The sequence below is a fragment of the Hylobates moloch genome, unplaced genomic scaffold (genome assembly GCF_009828535.3).
Source record: "Hylobates moloch isolate HMO894 unplaced genomic scaffold, HMol_V3 SCAFFOLD_7, whole genome shotgun sequence".
In the NCBI taxonomy this organism is placed as follows: domain Eukaryota; kingdom Metazoa; phylum Chordata; class Mammalia; order Primates; family Hylobatidae; genus Hylobates; species Hylobates moloch.
In genome coordinates, this window is record NW_026652282.1 from 40145127 (window position 1) to 40166988 (window position 21862).

Below are 21862 nucleotides of genomic sequence, written 5' to 3' on the forward strand. Positions count from 1 at the left end.
TTGTTGTTGTTGTTAAAGAAATTTTTAGAAAAGACCGGCTGGTAAACTTCAAAAAAGAAACCTCTTTTTTGAGCGAAGATTGTCAGGATTTGTTAGCTATTAGCAAGTCATTGGTATACAGTAGATTCCCTCCTGGAAACAGTTGTAATAACCTTGTATTACAAAGAGTATCAGAACTGAGTTTTGAGGGCTTTGGGAGAACCTCAGTCAGATCATCTTGACCAGGAACATGGCTCACAAGCCCTACCAAAACTTAGCCATTTTCAGTTCTGTATCTTATTTTACAGATCACATTTTTAAAGTAAGTACCATGACATCCTAGGGCATTTCCCTATTCTTACCCATAGACTATTCGTTTTAGTAATCAAGTTTGCTGGTTTCAAATTATACTTTTATCTTATTTTTTAATATTAATTTTATTTTTTTGAGACAAAATCTCACTCTGTCGCCCATGCTGGAGTGCAGTGTTGTGATCTTGGGTCACTGCAACCTTCGCTTCTGGGTTCAAGTGATTCTCATGCCTCAGCCACCTGAGGCGTGTGCCACCACACCCTGTTAATTTTTGTATTTTTAGAGGAGATTGGGTTTTGCCATGTTGGCCTGGCTTGTCTCAAATTTTTGACCTCAAGTGATCTGCCCGCCTTGGCCTCCCGAAGTGCTGAGATTATAGGTGTGAGCTACCATGCCCCGCCCTAAATTCATAATTTCAGAAATGTGGCAGTCTGTAACAATGGATAAGAAAAAAATGATTTATCTTTGACATGCAACAGTACCTGGCACACCTTTCCTTTTCTCACTTAAATGGCCATTATAACCCTGTTTTATAAGGCTCTGTAAAAATAACTTCAGTGGTTTCCTCAGCCTGAAGTAACTCTTTTCTTACTTTCCTCATCTATATCTTTTTGGATTCTGTTATGGAGTTGTCTTTCCTGTGTATTCTCAAAGCAGGTTAAAATTTTAAAAATCCTATTAAGGCATTAATTTCAGTGAACATTGTATTCTGTAGATGTATAGCCATAGAAGCGTGCCTGGCATAGATAAAAGCTGGTAAAAGCTGGTTGCCAGCGTGTCAGTCCTAAAATGCCATGTGTCTACCTTAATTGGATATAGACAGCAGTATCAACTATACATACCTTGTTTATATAGTCTGAAATAAAGGTTTCTGGGGCAAGCACATAATTTAAAAACTTCAAAATAGTATAGTGTGGTTTAACTCTGTATATTAGAATAGCTTGCATAAGTTTTTTTCTGGTTTGCAGGTTGTTGCCTACAACCCACTGAATCAGAACATTCTAGATTGGTACTGGAATCCAAACATTGCTCCAAATTAATAACTTATAACTAAATACATAATTTGTCAATTGCAAAAAGTTATCCCATTGCTTGTTTTCGGGATTGGGAATATAGTTGAAGAGTTCTACAAGTGAAAAGATTCATGAGATGATCAGACTATATATAGCTAGAAATAAAACAATTTAAAGGGAAATAAAGTCTTGAAACTCAAGTTTTATGTGTTAGTTACATGAATATAGGTTTCTCCCCCCCCATAGAAATCAAGTTCCATTGGCTGTATTAGGCAAAATACTATAACATTATTTTGAAATGTTTAACACGTTGAAGGCTTTTAAAACAAAAGGTGACTTTGGTGATAAAGATGTCAACAGAAATGGTAATGAATCAAACCTTACGTTAAATTGGGCCAGAAGTGCTCCATAAAAAGAAAATCTCTATAACATTAAAAAAAAAGTCATAAGTAAATTTTCTTGCTTGGAAACTAATTTTCTGTAGACTGCTTTCCGCCTTCAGGTTTGTATATAGTCTTTGAACTGCAGAGGCCTCTTCTGCATAATAATTATTTCACACAGCAGTAGCCAGTTTTGGCACTGCAGTATTTCAGTGTGAGGCACAGATGTTTCCTAGCTGCCTCTGTTGGTTGCAGGGAAGGGTGCTGGATATTTTACCATGGTATTTTCAGGTTTGTGGGCTGGTTATCATGATTGATAGTTCTTTCTACTGGTGTATATGTTAATAGGTACCTCTATTTTGCATCTGGTTTAGGTCCTGGAAATGAGGCTTTGTGGTCATGTTATCCCCACCCCGGTTCTTCATCTCTCTTGAGAGTACTGAACGGCCTATCAGTGTTTTTCTTTATGTGGAACGGTGTTGTTAGTTTCTTATAAACACTTAGTAATTATTCTGTAAGTTCTTTCATTGTCATAGTGGATGTTTTTGAATGTGTATTCATTTGTGGTCTTTTTGTTTTTGTTTTTTGAAACGGATTCTCGTTTTTTCCCCCACAGGCGCCCGCTACCATGCCAGCTAATTTTTGTATTTTTAGTAGAGATGGGGTTTCACGATGTTGGCCAGGCTGGTCTCGAACTCCTAACTTTAGGTGATCTGCCCGCCTCGGCCTCCCAAAGTACTAGGATTATAGGCGTCAGCTACTGTACCCGACCAATGTGTATTCTTTTGCTGAGTAATTTTCCTATGTCTTCACTGTTTGGAAATGTTTGGTATTTCATAGTGTTGTGGGTTTGAAATGGTGCATCAGTAACTTGATTGCTGCTTTTAAGATTGTTTAATAATTACACAAAATATGGTCAAGAAATACTCCTGCCAGGTTTCATTGCAGAATCTTAAATTACTGATAGATGAAATGTAGGCTATTTTAATTCTACGTCTCTATTATTCCTTGTGGGGTTTCAGTGAAATAGTAAAACTAAAATATTGCCATATTGAAGGCCGTTTCTTCTCATTTCAGTTTGTACCCTTTGATGGCTCAGTTAGGAATGGTGGTCTGTGTTCTTCTATCTAAATATTTATGCTTACAGGACAAATTAGACTTAGAAATGTAGTACAGTCTGAATGTGTGACTACTCTTCTGCTCTTTTTGTCTAGAGGAAAGCAATTGATTATAAAGCATGCTTTGCTTTCATAGTACTCAAACGTTTTAAAATAGTCTGTTTTCTATTGCTATGGTAGCACACTAAAGGGATGTTTGAAGACATAGTCTGCATAGTAGGCCAAGGGAAAATAAAAGCAGTTTTCAAAGTGTTCAAATATTAGATTTTTTTCATTCAGTCAACTATGGCAAATGATTTTTCAGTTTTGTTTTGTTGACCATTGCATCCCTAGTGTCTGCATTGTCCTTAGGGCATTATAGGCTCTTGATAAATACTTGTTGGATAAATTAAACATTTAATATTTAAGGGTCACAGTCATTCTGTTAGTAATTTACCCATTCAGAAGATGTAATCAGCTTTAAGTTTTAAGAATATTACAAGTGTTGGTCAGCCTAATTATGCATGCACATCAGAGACTTTTTTTTTTTTTTTTTGAGATGGAGTCTCTGTCACCTAGGTTGGAGTGGAGTGGCATGCTCTTGGCTCACTGCAATCTCCGCCTCCCGGGTTCAAGGAATTCTCCTGTCTCAGCCTCTGGAGTAGCTGGGACTACAGGCGCTCACCACCATGAACGGCTAATTTTTTATTTTTAGTAGAGATGGGGTTTCAGTATATTAGTCAGGCTGGTCTTGAACTCCTGACCTCAGGTGATCCACCCACCTCGACCTCCCAAAGTGCTGAGATTACAGGCGTGAGCCACTGCGCCTGGCCAAGAGACATTCTTGAGTGAATACATTAATAATAGCCAGTGTTCATACCAAATGATGTTTTCTAATTTTTCCTTCCTTGTGACTTTTGGGTAGCCAACGTAGTAACTCTTTAGATTTTTGGATTGTGGATAGGAATGAATTTATTATGGTCATTTTTTTTAATGCTTTCCACTTTGTTAATTACTTTTAATGCTAAAAATTTGTGGAGGCTCAGAAAATTTGAATATATTATTTGTAGGAATATTATTTAGAAGAGTTTAAAGAGATTTACTCATCTTTTTAAACTTAGATTTTATACCAAATCTATTACTTGTTTATCTTAATTTATATACTTTGTTTAATGTTGATAAACTAGATATTAAATGTCACCCAGTATTCTTGATGATAATATGCATTCCTAAAAATTAGTGTTATGTATTGATGTTAACGTGCTTATATGATATTATTACAAGTGGGTTCTATATTAGTGGTTTATTGTTGACTGGGAAATTATACAAATTCTATGCATATAATGTCACATTGTAAAAGGACAGTTATATTTGGTAGATGAACTTGGACACAGGCTATTTTAAAAGGCACTTAAGTACAGTGATTATTGAAAGATCAGTAAAGACAGAAGGTTTTACCCTCTATGACAATACTCATAGTGATTTTTTTTGTTTCAGAAGTCCGTGTCTCGTTTTGAGATAAGCAGTGGTGTTCTGACAATACCATCAGACTTCTACTTGGATTTTTAAAAATAATGATATGTTCTCTAAATATTTAAACTGTTGTATAACACTTCTGTTTACTTGACTTAAAAATCTTCACCTTTTTCATATAAATAAAAATATACATAGGATAACTTGATAAAATTAATTCTTTTTCAAATTCTCCATTCTCAGCTGTCTCAAGAAAATAACCCCACAGCATGTCAGTTGTCAGCAGTAAATGTTCAAAGTATTTCTAGTTGGTAGGCTAGTGTATTTTACTTGCATAGCATGTATTTATTATTATTTTAGACCTTACATACCTGAAAAGTATCTTAAGATGCTTTTATGTGACTCTAAATTGAGTGCATTAATTTTCTCACTCTCATCTTGCAGCATTTTCAGTTAGCTTTGGTTGACTGTAATCCCTGCACTTTGTCCAATGCTGAAAGTAAGTATTATTAAGTACTGTAGTTTTCTACATGTATTCAGATCACTTCATGGCAAATAATAATGTTAGTGATAAATTCTGTGCAATTTTTCCTTTTAGAATTGTTTAATGTAGCTGTATTGGTTGCCATGGCTACTTACACAAATGGAACCTGCAAGACCAGATATTGTGAACAGCCTGTGTCTAAAATAGATAGGCCAGTGAAATGAGTTGTTGAATTAAAAGTATCTTCACTAATAAACAAGACTGATTTTTTTCTGTTGTAGATGACTTAGTAGGATTAAAAACAGGTTTTGCTGGTCTTTTAGGAAACATGAGTATATAAAGATTCTTATCTGATAGCTTACTGATTCCTACTGCGTGGGATAAAAATTATTGGTAATTATGAAGACATATTTGTGACTTTTGTGATAGTTTTATATATCATTTAGAAAGTTTGAGTTGACATTTTTCAATTAATTAGAAAAGAATGCATTTACGAAGCATGTTCTAACAAAGTATTTTTTTCCAAACAATTATTTTCTGCTTCTATGTAGGTGTCTTTTCAAAAGCAGATTGGGTTGATTATATGTTTATCGATATGTATTTAGGTATATTTATTTAATATACACTAAAATATCCAGTAAAAAGGTTTAAGAATATTCGTTGACGCTGAATTTCTTAAAAACCTTCTTACTTGAAAAATAAATTATTATTATTATTATTTTCTTTTTTTTGAGACAGAGTCTCACTCTGTTGCCCAGGCTGGAGTGCAGTGGCGTGATTTTGGCTCGCTGCAAGCTCCACCTCCCGGGTTCATGCTATTCTCCTGCCTCAGCCTCCTGAGTAGCTGGGACTACAGGTGCCTGCCACCACGCCCAGCTAATTTTTTGTATTTTTAGTAGACATGGGGTTTCACCATGTTAGCCAGGATGGTCTTGATCTCCTGACCTCGTGATCCGCCCACCTTGGCCTCCCAAAGTTCTGGGATTACAAGCATGAGCCACCGTGCCCGGCCAAAAAAATGAAATTTTTAATTGGTATAAGAAAAATCAAGCAATTAATGACAGTTTCAGTCATACAAGGGATTCCAGATTTTAGAAAGTCAGTGTTTTGCTGTAAGTTACTTTTTTGTTTTTGATTTTTGTTTCATTTTGAGATGGGGTCTTTCTCTGCCACTTAGGCTGGAGTGCAGTGGTTTCAGAGTAGCTCAGCTGCAGCCTTGAACTTCTGCACTCAAGCGATCTTCCTGCCTTAGGCTCCTGTAAATCACTTGAAAGAGTATAGAGAGATTAGTGAAAAGTAGTCTTAGTCTTTAGATAGAAATGCCCTAGGAAATTGTTGAATCAGCAAAAACTCTGTAGAATTTTCAATATAACATGGATTAAGAAATAGTATGGATTAAATCATCATTTAAGCCAGATGAATTATGTCATACTTTTACTAAAGGTAATTTCCTGTGAAAATCTAAAGGATTTTTACTTTCTTAAATGAAATTCAGGATCCAGTACTGATTAGGGTGTTTGTAGAATAAACAGTAGAAAAATAACAAATGCAGCAGTATTTTATAGTTTCTAACATAAGGTTAGATTTGAAAAAATTGACTCATTTGGTTTAGTAATTTATAAAGTTTTAATTTATACCTTTTTCTTAATTATATATCCAGGTTATATAAACCATCTAGAATACATAGATGCTTAAAATTCTTTTCAAATTAGTTTATGAGAATAAGAAAACAACTGATTATCTTTTAATTCATTATGGTCTGGTACCTAAAAGTTAACTTTGGTAAGTCAGTTGAATGATAACTTTTATGGATGTCTCATAAATATCAAACTAAATATTTTGGTAAATCCTCATTTTATTCTACTCTGTTTAAATCTCAGTTGTAGATCATTACTCTTGAGAGAAAAATGTCTGCATAGGTAGGATGAGTGCCACATGGCATAAAACTGTTGAATTTGAAACAGTTTGAATCATCATGAGTGCTACAAGGTAGTTGGTCACTCAAACGGGAGAGCATATTTTCTATTTAGGGACTTTAGGCTATTACAGTTTAGTTGATTTGGATAGTTTAGACAGTCTACTTGATTACTTGATAGCCATAATAATGCCTGATGTCACAACAAATGTAAAGTACCTACTTTCAGCCAGTATTACTCTTTTCAACACCAGGCTCCTTAATGTCTTTGTAAAACTTATTTTTCTTTGAATTTTTACGTCATCACTGATTTGTACTTTGGTTTTAATATTTTTTAATTAAATACTGATTTTACTCTTTTTTGACTTGGGATTCAGTTTTTAAATACTGTGTTTTGAAATGTATAGATTATAAAGGTTTTCTCTCTTTGCTTAATGTTGCCACTTTGAACTTTGTAAAACATATATTCACTTGCTATAGATTTAATGCTAATTTTAATAATTACATTGACAGAAATTTCATTTGATAATGACCAACAATGAATACATATGGTTTCTTATCATGATTGTGTTCTTTAGTGTGTGTTTGTACATTCTATTTTAGTAAAGGCAAATAAAAGTTACGTTTTTCTATTACTTAAATCTATATAGTGTAGACTGTGATAATGTTTGATGTTTTGTTATTCTTACTTAATTTGCCCCAAACTCTACTGTATTTACTGATTTTTTATTTTTCCTCATCCTTTGCAGTTCAATTTCACATTGCCCACTTATATGAAACCCAGGTAAGTATTTTAACTTACTCTATTTAAAACAAAAGCAAACAAAAATCATCACTCCTATCATGCTTTACTGAAATCAGAAGTGTACAGATAATTTAATGGAGTCCTGGGCGTTACTTCTTAGGTAAATTTTGTATTTTATACTCATTAAATGTGATCAAGATGCTGCTTAGTAAAACAATTACTCCAAGGAGTGCTTGCTGTGTACAAATAAATTCCATTTAATATTTTCCTTTAAACTTGATCCATTTGCGGCTGGGTGCGGTAGCTCACACCTGTAATCCCACTGCTTTGGGAGGCCAAGGCGGGTAGATCACTTGAGGCCAGGAGTTCAAGACCAGCCTGGCCAACATGACGAAACCCCATCTTTACTAAAAATACAAAAAATTAGCCGGGCGTGGTGGCAAGCACCTGTAATCCCAGCTACTCGGGAGGCTGAGGCACAAGAATTGCTTGAACCTGGGTGGTGGAGGTTGCAGTGAGCTGAGATCTCGCCACTGCACTCCAGCCTGGGCAACAGAGTGAGACTCTGTCTCAAGAAAAAAAGAAACAACTGAACTTGATGTAGATCATTTGCAAGCTCAAATGGTTATATTTAAGATTTATTTTATTCTTGATGCCAGATGCCTTTCTTTCTTTTCAGAATGTTTATAGATGGTTGTTGTAATGCGTTTTTTAAAAAATTCTTTTGCTTTTTCTTAAGACTGAAATAACTCTTACTATGTGTCATTATTGGAAAGGCATCAAGACTCACCTCTTGATGTTCCTGCCATTAATTTCATGGCTCCTTCACTTTAAAAAACTTTTAAATTTTAGAACATCTTGGTTTCGTGTCTGTTGATTAATACACGGTCAAGATTGATACATCTTGATTTTGCTTAGTTGTATGATAAAAGTATAACACATTCAGGGGGGGCGGTTGGAGGCAAGGGGAGGGAGAGCATTAGGACAAACACCTAATGCACATGGGGCTTAAAACCTAGACGATGGGGTTGATAGGTGCAGCAAACCACCATGGCACATGTATACCTATGTAACAAACCTACACATTCTGCACATGTATCCCAGAACTTAAAGAAAAATGAAAAAAAGAGTATAACACATTCATTTTAGGCAGTGGTATGGAAAATCAGGAATAAATTTGTATGAGACTCAAAATTAGGTCATCATAGTTTACATAAATTTTTAACAGCTTTTTAGGAAACAAATACTGTTGGGTTTTTTTTATGCCTACATAATTTATAAGGTCTGTTTTGATGTTTTGGCCCAGGTGTTACAATAAGGCATATATGTGCCACGCAGAGTTCATACCCACCAGATACAAGATCCTGCTACATTCCGTTATTTATATTGTTATAGAATGTAATCAGATAGTTTGAGATCATTTATGCTGGTGGTTCCCAAACCCAGCTCTATGGCAGAATTATTTGGGAAGCTTTATAAATCAGCTGTCGTGAGGAGCTTTAAAAAAATAACATCACATTTCTGGGTACCTCAACCCTCCCCATCCCCACTTTGCCTCCCCATCCCCCCTCTACCTCCCCATCCCACCTCTACCCCATACTCTAGTTTTTCTAGTTCTCTGTGAGATCACTGGTCTGTCATTAGCTAAAGAAGCAGAAGTTTTTTTAACCTTTATTTTTAATGAGTATTTTTGCTGGAGATGGAATTCTGTTTATCTGACTGCTTTGAAATTCACAATACATTGTCTTTTGGCTTTCATTGTTTCTGATGTGAAGTTGTCTGTTGGTCTTACTGTTTAATACTGTGAAGGTAATGTGGGCACAGGGCCCTCCTCCCATTGATTCATTTGATAAATTTTAATACTGATTCAGATTAAACAAAACAAAAGAATAAACTCATGGCAAACAGTATATAATTATTAGGTGACAGGAAGATGACACTGTAAGTATATGAAAGGATTAAAAAGAACTCTACTCCAGTGATTATAATATGGATTTTCATTTTCAAGTGAAAAGAGAAGCAAGATGGCCTGCTTACCTACCTATTAAAAGTTCGTTTTTGTAGTTCCACCAATTTTTACCAATGGACCCTATTTATGAATATGGATTTAGGAAATTTAAGTGAGATGTATTTAATGGCTACTGCTAGGTAAACAATAGTTCAAGGGAAGTTTCTCTACTTCTCTACATAGGAAGAAGTCTTCCCCACTAATAAATGAAGAAGGATCATTTCATAATCCCCGAGGGCCCTGTCCCCACGTTACCTTCACAGGATTAAATACTAAGATAATAATTAAAACTAAAGTTATGAAATACCACTTTACCTAGAATGGTGTTAAAGAAATGTTAGCAAGTAAAATGGCTTTGTGGTATTGAGCTTATAATGTTTGAAAGACAAAAAGGTCTTGGCTGAGCGCGGTGGTTCATGCCTGTAATCCCAGCACTTTGGGAGGCCAAGGTGGGTGGATCACTTGAGCTCAAGAGTTTCAGACCAGCCTGGGCAATGTGGTGAAACCCCATCTCTACCAAAAATACAAAAATTAGCAGGATATGGTGGTGCACGCCTGTAGTCCCAGCTGCTTGGGAGGCTGAGGTGGAAGGATCTCTTGAGCCTGGGAGGTGGAATTTGCAGTGATCTGAGATCTCGCCACTGTGCTCCAGCCTGGGTGACAAAGCGAGACCCCGTCTCAAACAAAAAGGAAACAAAAAAAAGAGGTCTTCTGTAGAGATATGAGTAAAGGATTAAAAAAATTTTTTTGTTGAATTTAATAATAGGCATTTGGGTTTGTTTAATTTTAATGGGATCTCATCCCCTAACCCTGTATTTTTATCTTTTATGATCTTATAGACAAAGCTGTTAATATTTTAGTAGATTAAAAAAATAGATTTGCCGGGTGTGGTGGCTCACACCTGTAATCCCAGCGCTTTGGGAGGCCGAGGCAGGTGGATCACTTGAAGCCCAGAGTTCAAGACTAGCCTGGGGAACATGATGAAACCCTGTTTCTACTAAAAATTAAAAAATTACCTGAGTGTGGTAGCACGTGTGTGTAATCCCAGCTACTTGGGTGGCTGAGGCAGGAGAATCGCTTGAACTGGGGGAGGTGGAGGTTGCAGTGAGCCGAGATGGCGCCACTGCACGCCAGTCTGGATGACAGAGTGAGACTGTTTAAAGAAAAAAAAAAAAGATTCTCATAGGTTTCTATGTATATTGTCATACCATCTATAAATAAAGATAACTTTGCTTCTCTGTACATGTGCCGCACAATGATGTTTTGTTTAACAAAGGATCACATATATGACGGTGGTCCCATAGGATTATAATAGCATATTTTTACTGTACCTTTTCTGTGTTTTTTTTTAACTGAACCTTTTCTATGTTTAGATATTTACCAATGTATAGTAATTGTCTGTAGTATTCTGTATAGTAACATGCTGTACAGGTTTGTAGCCAGAAACAAGAGGCTATACCATATAGCTTAGATGTGTAGTAGGCAATACCATCTAGGTTTGTGTAAGTATACTCTGATGTTTGCACAACGATGAAAGTGTTAAGTGACACATGACTATATAATGTCATATCTCTAAATATATTGTCAATTATTCTTGAACATTTATATTGATGAATTAATTTACCTTCCCTGCTTTATTAGCTGGGACCCCCAGATCATTTTTTCTACAGTAATAATAGTATTAACTGGGCTTCTTTTCTTTTTCTTGAGTTTAGTGAAATAATTTGAGCAGTTCACCATCTTAATTCTTATAGCCTTTAAGGTTTCAAGATAGAGGATTTCTTCCTTTTCATTCTGTTACTGAAATGTTAGTTATTTTTGAATAGATAATCCAAAATGAAAAGTTTTGAAAGAATACACAGTGAAGCGTCCTCTTCCTTCCACTTCCCCAGGCATTTACTCCCCTCCCTAAAGCCATCAATGTTACCAGTGGTTTTTAAATCCTTCCAGAGAAACTCAGTGTATATATAAGCAAGTCCACCTATGTTTGCATGTATATTTCTTGTATTTAATTGTATTCAAATGATAGCCAATAATGTATGTTCTCTTCTGACCTTGCTTTAAATTTTAACTTAATATTGTATCTTGCAAATCATTCCGTATCAGTACGTGTAGAGCTGCATCATATCCCTTTACATATAGATGTACAGTTAACTAATTTAACTACTCCCCTTTGAGGAATAATTACAAATAATATTATTTTGAATAACACTGTTTATAAGAATTGTTTCATTTTTAACACTTTTCTGTCAAGCATTAATATATTACCAAAACACTATAGACTTATGTATGTTATTATACTATGGCAAAATAATGTAGATAAGTGCTATAATACTTATCTATATTAGACATCTATAACTTATCTATATTAGACATCTATAATATAGATAAGTATTTTACACGAATCCAAGAACTCTAAAGAAAGAAATTCCAGCTGATACATAAGTATGTGATAAATATGTAGGGTTTGTTTCATGAATACATAGGATTTTACCATTTTAACCAGTTTTAAGTGTACAACTCACTGACATTAAGTAAATTTGTATTGTTGTGCATCTGTCACCACCATTCATCACTAAAACTATTTCATCATCTCAAAGTATCCATTAGGTAATAATTCCCCATTACCACCTTCACTGGGCTCCTAGCAACCATTATTCTACTTTCTGTCTCTGTGAGTTGACCACTGTAGGTATCTCATAAAAGTGGAATCTGCCAGGCGCGGTGGCTCATGCCTGTAATCCCAACACTTTGTGAGGCCGAGGGATGGATCATTTGAGGTCACGAGTTCGAGACCAGCCTGGCCAACATGGTGAAACCCCGCTTGTACTAAAAATACAAAAATTAGCCGGTCATGGTGGCAAGTGCCTGTAGTCCCAGCTACTCAGGAGACTGAGGCAGGAGAATCGCTTGAATCCAGGAGGTGGAGGTTGTAGTGAGCCAAGATCCCACCACTGTACTCCAGCCTGGGTGACAGAGCAAGACTCTTGTCTCGAGGAAAAAAAAAAAAAAAAGTGGAATCATACAATATTTGTGCTTTTGCATCTGACTTATTTCACTTAGCATAACGTCTATATGGTTTGTATATGTTTTAGCATGTGTCAGAATTCCATTCCTTTTAAAGACTGAATAATATTCCATTGTATGGATACACCACATTTTGTTTATCCATTTCATCTGTTGATGGACACTTGGTTTGCTTCCAGTTTTTGTCTGTTGTGAATAGTGCTGCTTGACCATGGATGTGTATATTAAGTTGTTAGAGTTCCTGCTTTCAGTTCTTTTTTTGCAATATACCCAGAAGTGGAATCGCTGGATCATATGGTAATTCTATGTTTAATTTTTTGAGAAACAGTCATACTGTTTTTCTTTTTGTTTTGAAGCAAGTATTACATCCAAACCTAATAAAAGACAGTATAATAAGAGAGTCAATATACAGACTGATATCATGATGAATATTGGTGTAAAAATGCTAATAAAATATTAGCAAACAGAATACCTTATCTCATTAAACACAACAATATACTATGACCAAGTGTTATTCATTTCAGGAATGCAAGGTTGACTGAATCTTCAGAAATCTATTAATATTGTAATAATAGACCTAAAGGTAAAGTCAAATAATTATCACCATAGATTCTGAAAAAATCTTTGATAAATTCAATACCCATTTCTAATAAAAACACTCATATACATGGGAATTGCGGGTTACTTTCTTATCATGATAAAATGCATATGCTTTAGTTTCAAAGTCAGAATTTTATTTAAGGCAAAATTCTAGAGACCTTTTCACTAGAATCAGGAGCAAGGTGAAGATGCCTACTATTTCCATTAGTCCTCGGTATTATACTATAGGTATTAGCTAGTGTAGTTAGATAAGAGAGAGAAGTCAGTTACAGGCACAAATTAACATACAGAATTAATAAGCTTCAACAACAATAGTCAGAACATAACAGGAAAAAATTCTATTTAGAGTGTTCAGCAAAGTATATTAAATACTTAGGAATAAACTTTAGAGAGATACTGTGACTCAGCAGTATAAAGATGTTGATTCTTCTTAGTGTAACACAAACATAATACAAAAATACCAACAAACTTTTGTTAGAAGTTAGCTAAGTTGATATGGTAAAACATGCTAAAATTGCTAGGATAAAACAGGGATGGGAGGATTGTATGGGATATACTAACCCAATAAAACTTGTATAATTAAAAATGTGGTACTGACATGTGAATAGACAAATCAGTGAAATATCTTAGAAAGCCCAGGAATAGACTCAAGTACATGTAGAAACTGAGTATATGATAAAGGTATTGTTCTTAAATTCTTGGAGCCTGTAATGTCCATCCCATAAATACAGTGTTCTTGGCTCTTCCTTTTGTAAATCTATTCTGGCAGTCTCTTTTATTGGTGGTGATGGTGGTGGTGGTGGTGGTGGTGATTTGGAGTGTCTAGTTTATTTATACTTAATTTGATTATTGATATGGTTGTATAAAGTTAGCTGTCATTCCTATTGTATCGTTTGTATTGTATTGTTTTTTCTGGTTGCTTTTAAAAGGTTGTTCTCTTTATATTTGGTTTTCAAAAATTTGACTTCAGTGTGCTCAGATATTGTTTTTTTCTTTATAATTATACTAATAGTATTTTAAGTCTGGGGTTCGATGTCTTTTATCAGTTTTGGAAAATTCTCAGCCATTGATTTGTCAAATATTTTTTCTGCTCCACCGTTTTTCTCTTCTTCTCGGACTCCAATTACATGTATGGTAGACTATATGCTATTGCCTCAAACATCTTAGATGCTTTTTTTTTTTTTAACTTTTAACTTTTGTGTGTGTGTGTGTGTGTGTGTGTGTGTGTGTTTCTGCTTCAATCTGTATGCTTTCTAGTGACTTGTTTTCAAATGCATTGATTTCTTTTTTTTTTTAAATATACTTTCCAATCTGCTATTCAATCCATATAGTGATTTTCTTTTTTAAATTTCAGGTTAACTTTTTTTCAGTTCTGGAATTTCCTTTTGTTTCTCTTTCTGGAGTATGATTTTTTATACATTAATTCATTAGGATTATGTTTTTCTTTTGTCAACATTGTTCAAATATCTGCTTGCTTTTTTTTTTTTTTTCTTTTTTTTTTTTTTTTTTGACAGTATCTGGCTCTATTGCCCAGGCTGGAGTGCAGTGGCATAATTTCGGCTCACCACAACCCCTGCCTCCCAGGTTCAAGTAATTCTCATGCCTCAGCCTTCCGAGTAGCTGAGACTATAGGTGCGTGCCACCACACCCAGCCTAAATATCTGCTTTAAAATTATCTACAGGGCTAGGCGCAGTGGCTCATGCCTGTAATCCCAGCACTTTGAGAGGCCAAGGCGGGCGGATCACCTAAGGTCAGGAATTTGAGGCCAGCCTGGCCAACATCGCGAGACCCCCATCTCTACTAAAAATACAAAAAATTAGCCGGGTGTGGTGGCGCGCCTGTAATCCTAGCTGTTCGGGAGACTGAGGCAGGAGAATCACTTGAACCCAGGAGGCAGAGGTTGCAGTGAGCCAAGATTGCGCCACTGCACTCCAGCCTGGGCGACACAGTGAAAGTGCGTCTCAAAAAAAAAAAAAAAATACAAATTTCAACATTTGAGTAATTTCACAGTTGGTTTTCATTAATTTTCTTTTGAATATAGGTGAAATTTTCCTGATCTTCATAAGTTTGATAATTTTTATCCTGCATATCATGAATAATACATTGTAGAGTTTGACTATATTTTTCTGAAGATTGATATATTTTTGCTTTATTAGCCAGTTAACTCACACTCTAAACTTTGTCACCCTTGTAATGGCAGCAACTGAAATCTCTCTCTAGTTCTTTTAGGCTGCTCATTATCTGTTCTGTTCTTGCATAATTCAGCAGTCAGAGCTTTGGGCAGAGTTTATGTGTGGAATTTGGTGTTTCCACTCTGTCTCCTGACTGGGATTTCTCCCCTCACTTCCAACTCTTTATGGTAGCCTCAAAAGCTGTCCTATGATTCTTCAGGCTAGTAAGACTGCCATTTCTATTTGAGTTCTAGCTAGCCAAAGTACCAGTTGAAGCCTGCCTTCAGGTGAAAATCCAAGAAAAAGGGAGTTACTCATCTAGTGCCGTTTCCTTCCTTTAAGTGTGAACTTTTCCTTTGGTTTTGCCTGATTTTGGTCTCTCTCCAGTGCCATCTAGTAGTTGACTTTTGTATTTTATCCAGAATGTGAAGCTGTGTGTGGAATGCCACTCCAAATATTGTCAGAGGCAAAACTTCTACTCAACACTATTAAAGATAAACTCAAGTTACTTTTTTACACATCATTTATAATTGCTACTTAATGTTCTACTATAAGCATCCATTGTATTTTGTTTCTACTTGTCTAGTGACAGAAACTTAGGTTGCCCCCCAGCTTCTCTATACTACAAGCAGTACTGTTCAGAACATTACCTGTGGAAAGGTTTCCTTGGCATACATATTCCAAGAGTAAGATTGCTGAATTGTAGCATATTTGTGTTCCTAATTTTTTGAGTAAATCCCCTTCCACCAGGACGTGAGTGTTCTCCTTTACTCACATCCCTACAATACTTGGAATTACTCAAATTTATGTTTGCCAGTCTTAAAGGTAGAAGGTGTTATGTCATTTAAACTTGTATGTTCTGATTTCTAGAGGAGTATAGTTATTCACATTGTTTTTCACCTTTTATGTGTTGGGTTACTTATGTCCATTGCCTGTTTCTCTGCCTATGCTTTTTGAGTCAGATCTTGACTCTTCTTGATGATTTGTGTTTTTTTGGTCATGTTCAATAAATTCTCTCCCATCTCAAGGAAACGTTCTTCTACATTTTCTTCTCTTAACTTTATACTTTTATCTTTCATATTCAGGTCTTTAATGCAGTTGCTGGTTTTGTTGTATATGGTATGAGGTAGAAATCCAACTTCATGTTTCCAAATAATGATGCTACCATTTCTTCAAGTATATCATTGTTTTTATCACAGTGTTGGGAGGTATATTTTAACATTTGTTAAGATAATTCATGAAGGTGGTTTTCCTAAAATTTAAATCTGATTACATTACTTGAAATCATTCAGTGGTTCTCCATTGTTTTAGGATACAGTCAGTAGTCTTTAAATGGATTAGGGAGGTCTTTGTGAAGTAGTCGTTGCATTTTCTGTCCAGCCTGCTAGTACTCTAAACTTAAAATGCGCTCGTTCTTCCTCTGAGAAGTATTATAATGTTATCATACACAGCACAATATGCTTAATTTGTTTTTCCTGTATATATTTTTCGCTACTCTGTTGTCTTAACAGTTCCTGTTATGTATTAGGTGTTTAACAAATATTTATCAATTGAAGGAATTGAATAACTTGGTCCTTATCCTTGGCCTAACTATCTAATTAACTTTTTTTAGACCAGGTGAGTGTTTTGGGGGAACTAGTTTAGCTGATAAGTAAAAGTTGATTTAATAACTCTGAATCGCTGGGCGCGGTGGCTCACGCCTGTAATCCCAACACTTTGGGAAGCCAAGGCGGGTGGATCACCTGAGGTTGGGAATTCGAGCCCAGCCTGACCAACATGGAGAAACCCCGTCTCTACTAAAAATACAAAAGTAGCCGGGCGTAGTGGCACATGCCTGTAATCCCAGCTACTCGGGAGGCTGAGGCAGGAGAATTCACTTGAACCCGGGAGGCGGAGGTTACAGTGAGCTGAGATCGTGCCATTGCACTCCAGCCTGGGCAACAAGGGCGACACACCGTCTCCAAAAAGCAAACAAACGGAAAAACTCTGATCATCTCAATAGACAGTTCTCTGAAATCTTCCTTTTGTTAGCGGTGTGTGTGTATGTAGCTCCTTAATTGTTTCCATCATTAGGACAACCCTGTAGGTAGCAAGATTGGATATTAACTCTTGTTTTATTGCATCAGTTGTTTATTGATATTGAGTCATAGTTTAAGTGACTTGCCTGAGGTTCATACAGCTAGTTGTATTTCTACCTACTTTTTTTTTGAAAATATTTGTTTGCTCAGGCAGTTATGTACTGGTAATGATATGAATAAAAGCCACTTCAATCCATTGTTCTGCCAAGTATGTTTTACAGGTAATATTTATGAGCCTTTCTTTTGTTAGTTTTTTCCTTTTGTTTTGGGGGAGTTGTCTTAAGGTTTATAACCATAGCAATAAAGAGTTTCAGTTATGTTAGTACTCTTGAGAACTGTGGCTAAATGGTTTCATTTAGACATTTGCCTGTGAAATCCTAAGTCTTACAAACATTGTTATGCTGTAACAGAGTTTTGATGTCTTTAAAGTCATATGTATTATAAATATTTTTATCAGATATTTTATATATACTAGAAACTGTATCTTTAAAATTTAGATTTTTAACTACTTTTGTACTTATTTAGATTTTGTCTACAGCATTTTTGACATGTGCTTTATTTATTTATTTAGAGACGGAGTCTCGCTCTGTTGCCCAGGCTAGAGTGCAGTGGTACAGTCTTGGCTCACTGCAACCTCTGCCTCCCGGGTTCAAGCGATTCTCCTGCCTCAGCCTCCTGAGTAGCTGGGACTACATGTGCGCGCCACCATGCCTGGCTAATTTTTGTATTTTTAGTAGAGATGTGGTTTCACTATGTTGGCCAGGCTGTTCTTGAACTCTTGACCTCGTGATTTGCCTGCCTTGGCCTCCCAAAGTGTTGGAATTACAGATGTGAGCCACCACACCTGGCCTGACATGTGCTCTATTTATTGAGTTGCTTGGGAGCTCAGTGTTTCTAGGCAGACAGATATGCACTTGGAGGTAGAATACGTCTAATGTTATTAAATGAAATTGAGACCACTTATGTTATTAAATTTCAGATGATAGTGGCATTTGGAAAAGTCTTAAAAGTCATATTTTAATGATACTTTGTTATAGTGAATGTCAGTTTTACTGGTGTTAGGTACTCTGGAACAAGGCTTATTACTCAACTGTCTAGTGTTAAAGAAACATTCAATAATGGAATCAGCACTTTTTTCTTTTAGTTTTAAAAATTATGCTAAAACCTCAGTATTGTATAATTCTTAATATATGAAGTAGTTCTTTAAAGATTATGTTAATTTTTCTCCAAATCTCTTTTTCTGCTCTTTAGAGGAAATATCATTCTGCAAAAGAAGCTTATGAACAACTTTTGCAGACAGAGAATCTTTCTGCACAAGTAAAAGCAACTGTCTTACAACAGTTAGGTATGTAATAGTATACATTTAGTGTATTATAAGTGCTTCTCTTTATGTTTTTTCCATGTTGAGTGTGGCAACTATGTGGCTCATATATTCTATTCCTTTGCTCAGAGTTGATAAAATTATTCTGAACCCAGCATATTTCTATCCTCTGCCCAGCGTTGTCCTTCCCACAGTCTGTCTCAGTATAATTCTTTTGTACAGCTGGTCCTTTTAAATTATCAAAATTACTCCCTAGTATTTAACCCAAGGAGGATTGAATACTTCCTTTGTGCCTTTGTGCCAGATATATGCTTAAGCACTTAATGAAGTTGTGATTTACCTAATGTCACTTAATGGTTGGGGAGCTTGCTTTCATAGCTTTATCAGTTATAATGACTACAAAACAATTTATGTAAAAACTGTAGAACGTCTAACACTGTGAGCATGCAGTTCTATTCTAATGTGGAACATGAGGGAATCTATTCATTTGGATGTCATGTGTAACTATCACCAAAAAGATAGTGAAAGAACTCCCCAGCCTTTAATTTTGTTGCTTAATTATTGAGTCATGTTTCTTGTTTGTATTTGATATTTGGGTTGTTTTTTCAGTTTTGTTTTCGGTCTGGGCAAATCATTTATTCTTAATTTTTAGCCAGCATTGTAGCAATATGAATGTTTTCATAACGTAACTATTTTTATATAGTTTTAAAGTCACTTAAGCTTAGATTTTATCATTATCTTTAGATAATATACATAAAAATTTAATAATTATAAATCACTGAATAAAAACAAATATTTTGACACTTTTATAATTCAAGTATAGACAACTCGAGTAAAATCCTAATGGAAAAAATTACAAACAAAACTAAGGCTTTATTATGAAGGTAATGTTTGTTTTTTCAGTCATCAAATACTTTATAGTTTGTTTGCTTATTTATTTTAGACAGAGTCTTGCTCTGTCCTCCAGGCTGGAATACAGTGTCGTGATCATAACTCACTGCAGCCTCAAACGCCTCGGGTCAGGTGATCCTCCCACCTCAGCCTCCCGAGTAGTTAGAGCTGCAGGTGCATGCCACCACGCCTGGCTGATTTAAAAAATTTCTTTTGTAGAGACAAGGTCTCTCTCTATGTTGCCCAGGGTGGTCTCAAACTCCTGGCATCAAGCGATCCTTCTGCCTCAGCCTCCCCAAATTCTAGGATTACAGGTGTGAGCCACTGTGCCTGGCCTATAGTTTTATCTTATATAGGGTGCGAATATATGTAGCCAGGGCCAGTGAGGTAGGATTGTGTGTATATTTTTTAATCTGAACTATCGTTGATTCTATAGCCTTATATTTATTCCTTGGAAATAAACTTTTTGTTAATGGGATATCTTGGAGATTCTTAATTGGCCTGGTGCAGTGGCGCACGCCTGTAATCCCAGCACTTTGGGAGGTCGTGGTGGGTGAATCACGTGGTCAGGAGATCAAGACCATCTGGATCAACATGGTGAAACCCTGTCTCTACTAAAAATACAAAAATTGGCTGGGTGTGGTGGCACGCACCTGTAGTCCCAGCTATTCGGGAGGCTGAGGCAAGAGAATTGCTTGAATCCGGGAGGCGGAGGTTGCAGTGAGCTGAGATCATGCCACTGTACTCCAGCCTGGCAAAAGAGCGAGACTCCATCTCAGGAAAAAAAACAAAAACAAACAAAAAAAACACATTAATTTATTTTTACATGGAATAGTAAATAAGACGTAACATCTTTATATTCTTTGTTTCATAACTTGGAGTTTTTTCAGATATCAAAATTAGAAACATCCGATTTATAATCTGTTATATCAGTACTAAAAATTGTTTTAATTTCTCTTGAATGAAAGCTCTTCGTAGCTTTTACAGTACCTTACTGTGAGAAACTGACTTTCTTAATGGCCAGAACTGGCAGTTCTAAATTTTGGAAATATGTACTCCAAACTAAATTAATAAATTGACAGAAAAGAGTACTTTTTTGGTTTGTTTTCTGCTTCGTATTCTTAAACATAGAAGAACAATTAAGTCATTTACGTAAATATTTTTAAATCATTTACTCTAGGTTGGATGCATCACACTGTAGATCTCCTGGGAGATAAAGCTACCAAGGAAAGCTATGCTATTCAGTATCTCCAAAAGTCCTTGGAAGCAGATCCTAATTCTGGCCAGTCCTGGTATTTCCTCGGAAGGTGAGACTTACCAGACATTTATGTTTGCTTTTGTCTATTCCAGCTAAGAGATTTGAATTACAATTTAAAATGTTAATTTACATATCTAACCTGATCAGCGTATTTTCTCTTCTAAATACATTATTAACCAAGATTCCTGGAAGTTAAACAACAAAATAAAGTTTCCAAATGTGGTGGTTTTTTCATAGCATAATCTGGTCTAGCAGGACATTTCTTATTTTGGTTATTGGATTTTTATTTGATTTGAGTTACTGCTAGTTTTAAAAAAGTCTTATCTGATAGTAACTTTTAATGAAGTATTTAAATGCTTTTCCTTCAGCCTTCCAATATTTTTCCTATATGTGTTTTATAAAACAGGATTAATTTCTCATCTGCCTGATGACTACTGATAGTCAATGGAACCTTTATAATTTATAATTTGGATTCATGTTATTTACCTTAGAATTGACATAATAGTAAATCTCAAATCACAGTTATACTTGAAATCTTACAGTGAGAAAGTGAATTACATTATTAGATTTGTTGGAATGGAGAAGTGTCGTGTAACAAAAATCATTCTCTGCAAGTCTGTAACCATTTCTCCATACTATTTATCCATTGAATGTCTGAATTATGCTTAGTGATGATCTGAACTATACCTCATGCCTAAGTATCTGATAGATTATAGTTTTAGACTATCATCAGGTTGTATTTTGATTCCTAATCACTTTTCGCTTTTATGATATGGTGAAAAGATAAATGTACTAGGAGCCAGGACACTTGGATTCAAGTCCTGATTCAGCTACTGTTTGTGGAATTGTGGATGGTTTAGTTAAACCTCTTAAAGCCTCAATTTTTGTTTAACGTATTAGAGAATTGTATTAGATCAGTGGTCCTCAGGGGCAGGCTATTTTGCCACCCTTACCCCAGCCAAGGACATTTCACAATGTTTAGAGACATTTATTTCTTTCATCACTGCTGTGAAGTGTGCTACTGTCGTGTAGTGGGTAGAGAAGAGACTAGGGATGCTGCTAAACATCCTACAATGCGCAGGACAGTCCTCTATAGCAAAGGACTGGCT

General features: G+C 35.6%; 1 protein-coding gene across 7 annotated transcripts in view; it reads left to right on the plus strand.

The window, feature by feature from the left end:
* The window catches only part of KDM6A (lysine demethylase 6A), an 89838-nt gene that overhangs the window by 9417 nt on the left and 58559 nt on the right, over positions 1–21862 (plus strand). For all 7 annotated transcript variants that reach the window (XM_058441842.1, XM_032756763.2, XM_058441843.1 and 4 more), the window contains exons 2-5: positions 4699–4753; positions 7403–7437; positions 18535–18628; positions 20676–20802. In XM_058441842.1, coding sequence (XP_058297825.1) covers positions 4699–4753; positions 7403–7437; positions 18535–18628; positions 20676–20802 — 311 coding nt within the window. The remainder of the gene's footprint in view (positions 1–4698; positions 4754–7402; positions 7438–18534; positions 18629–20675; positions 20803–21862) is intronic.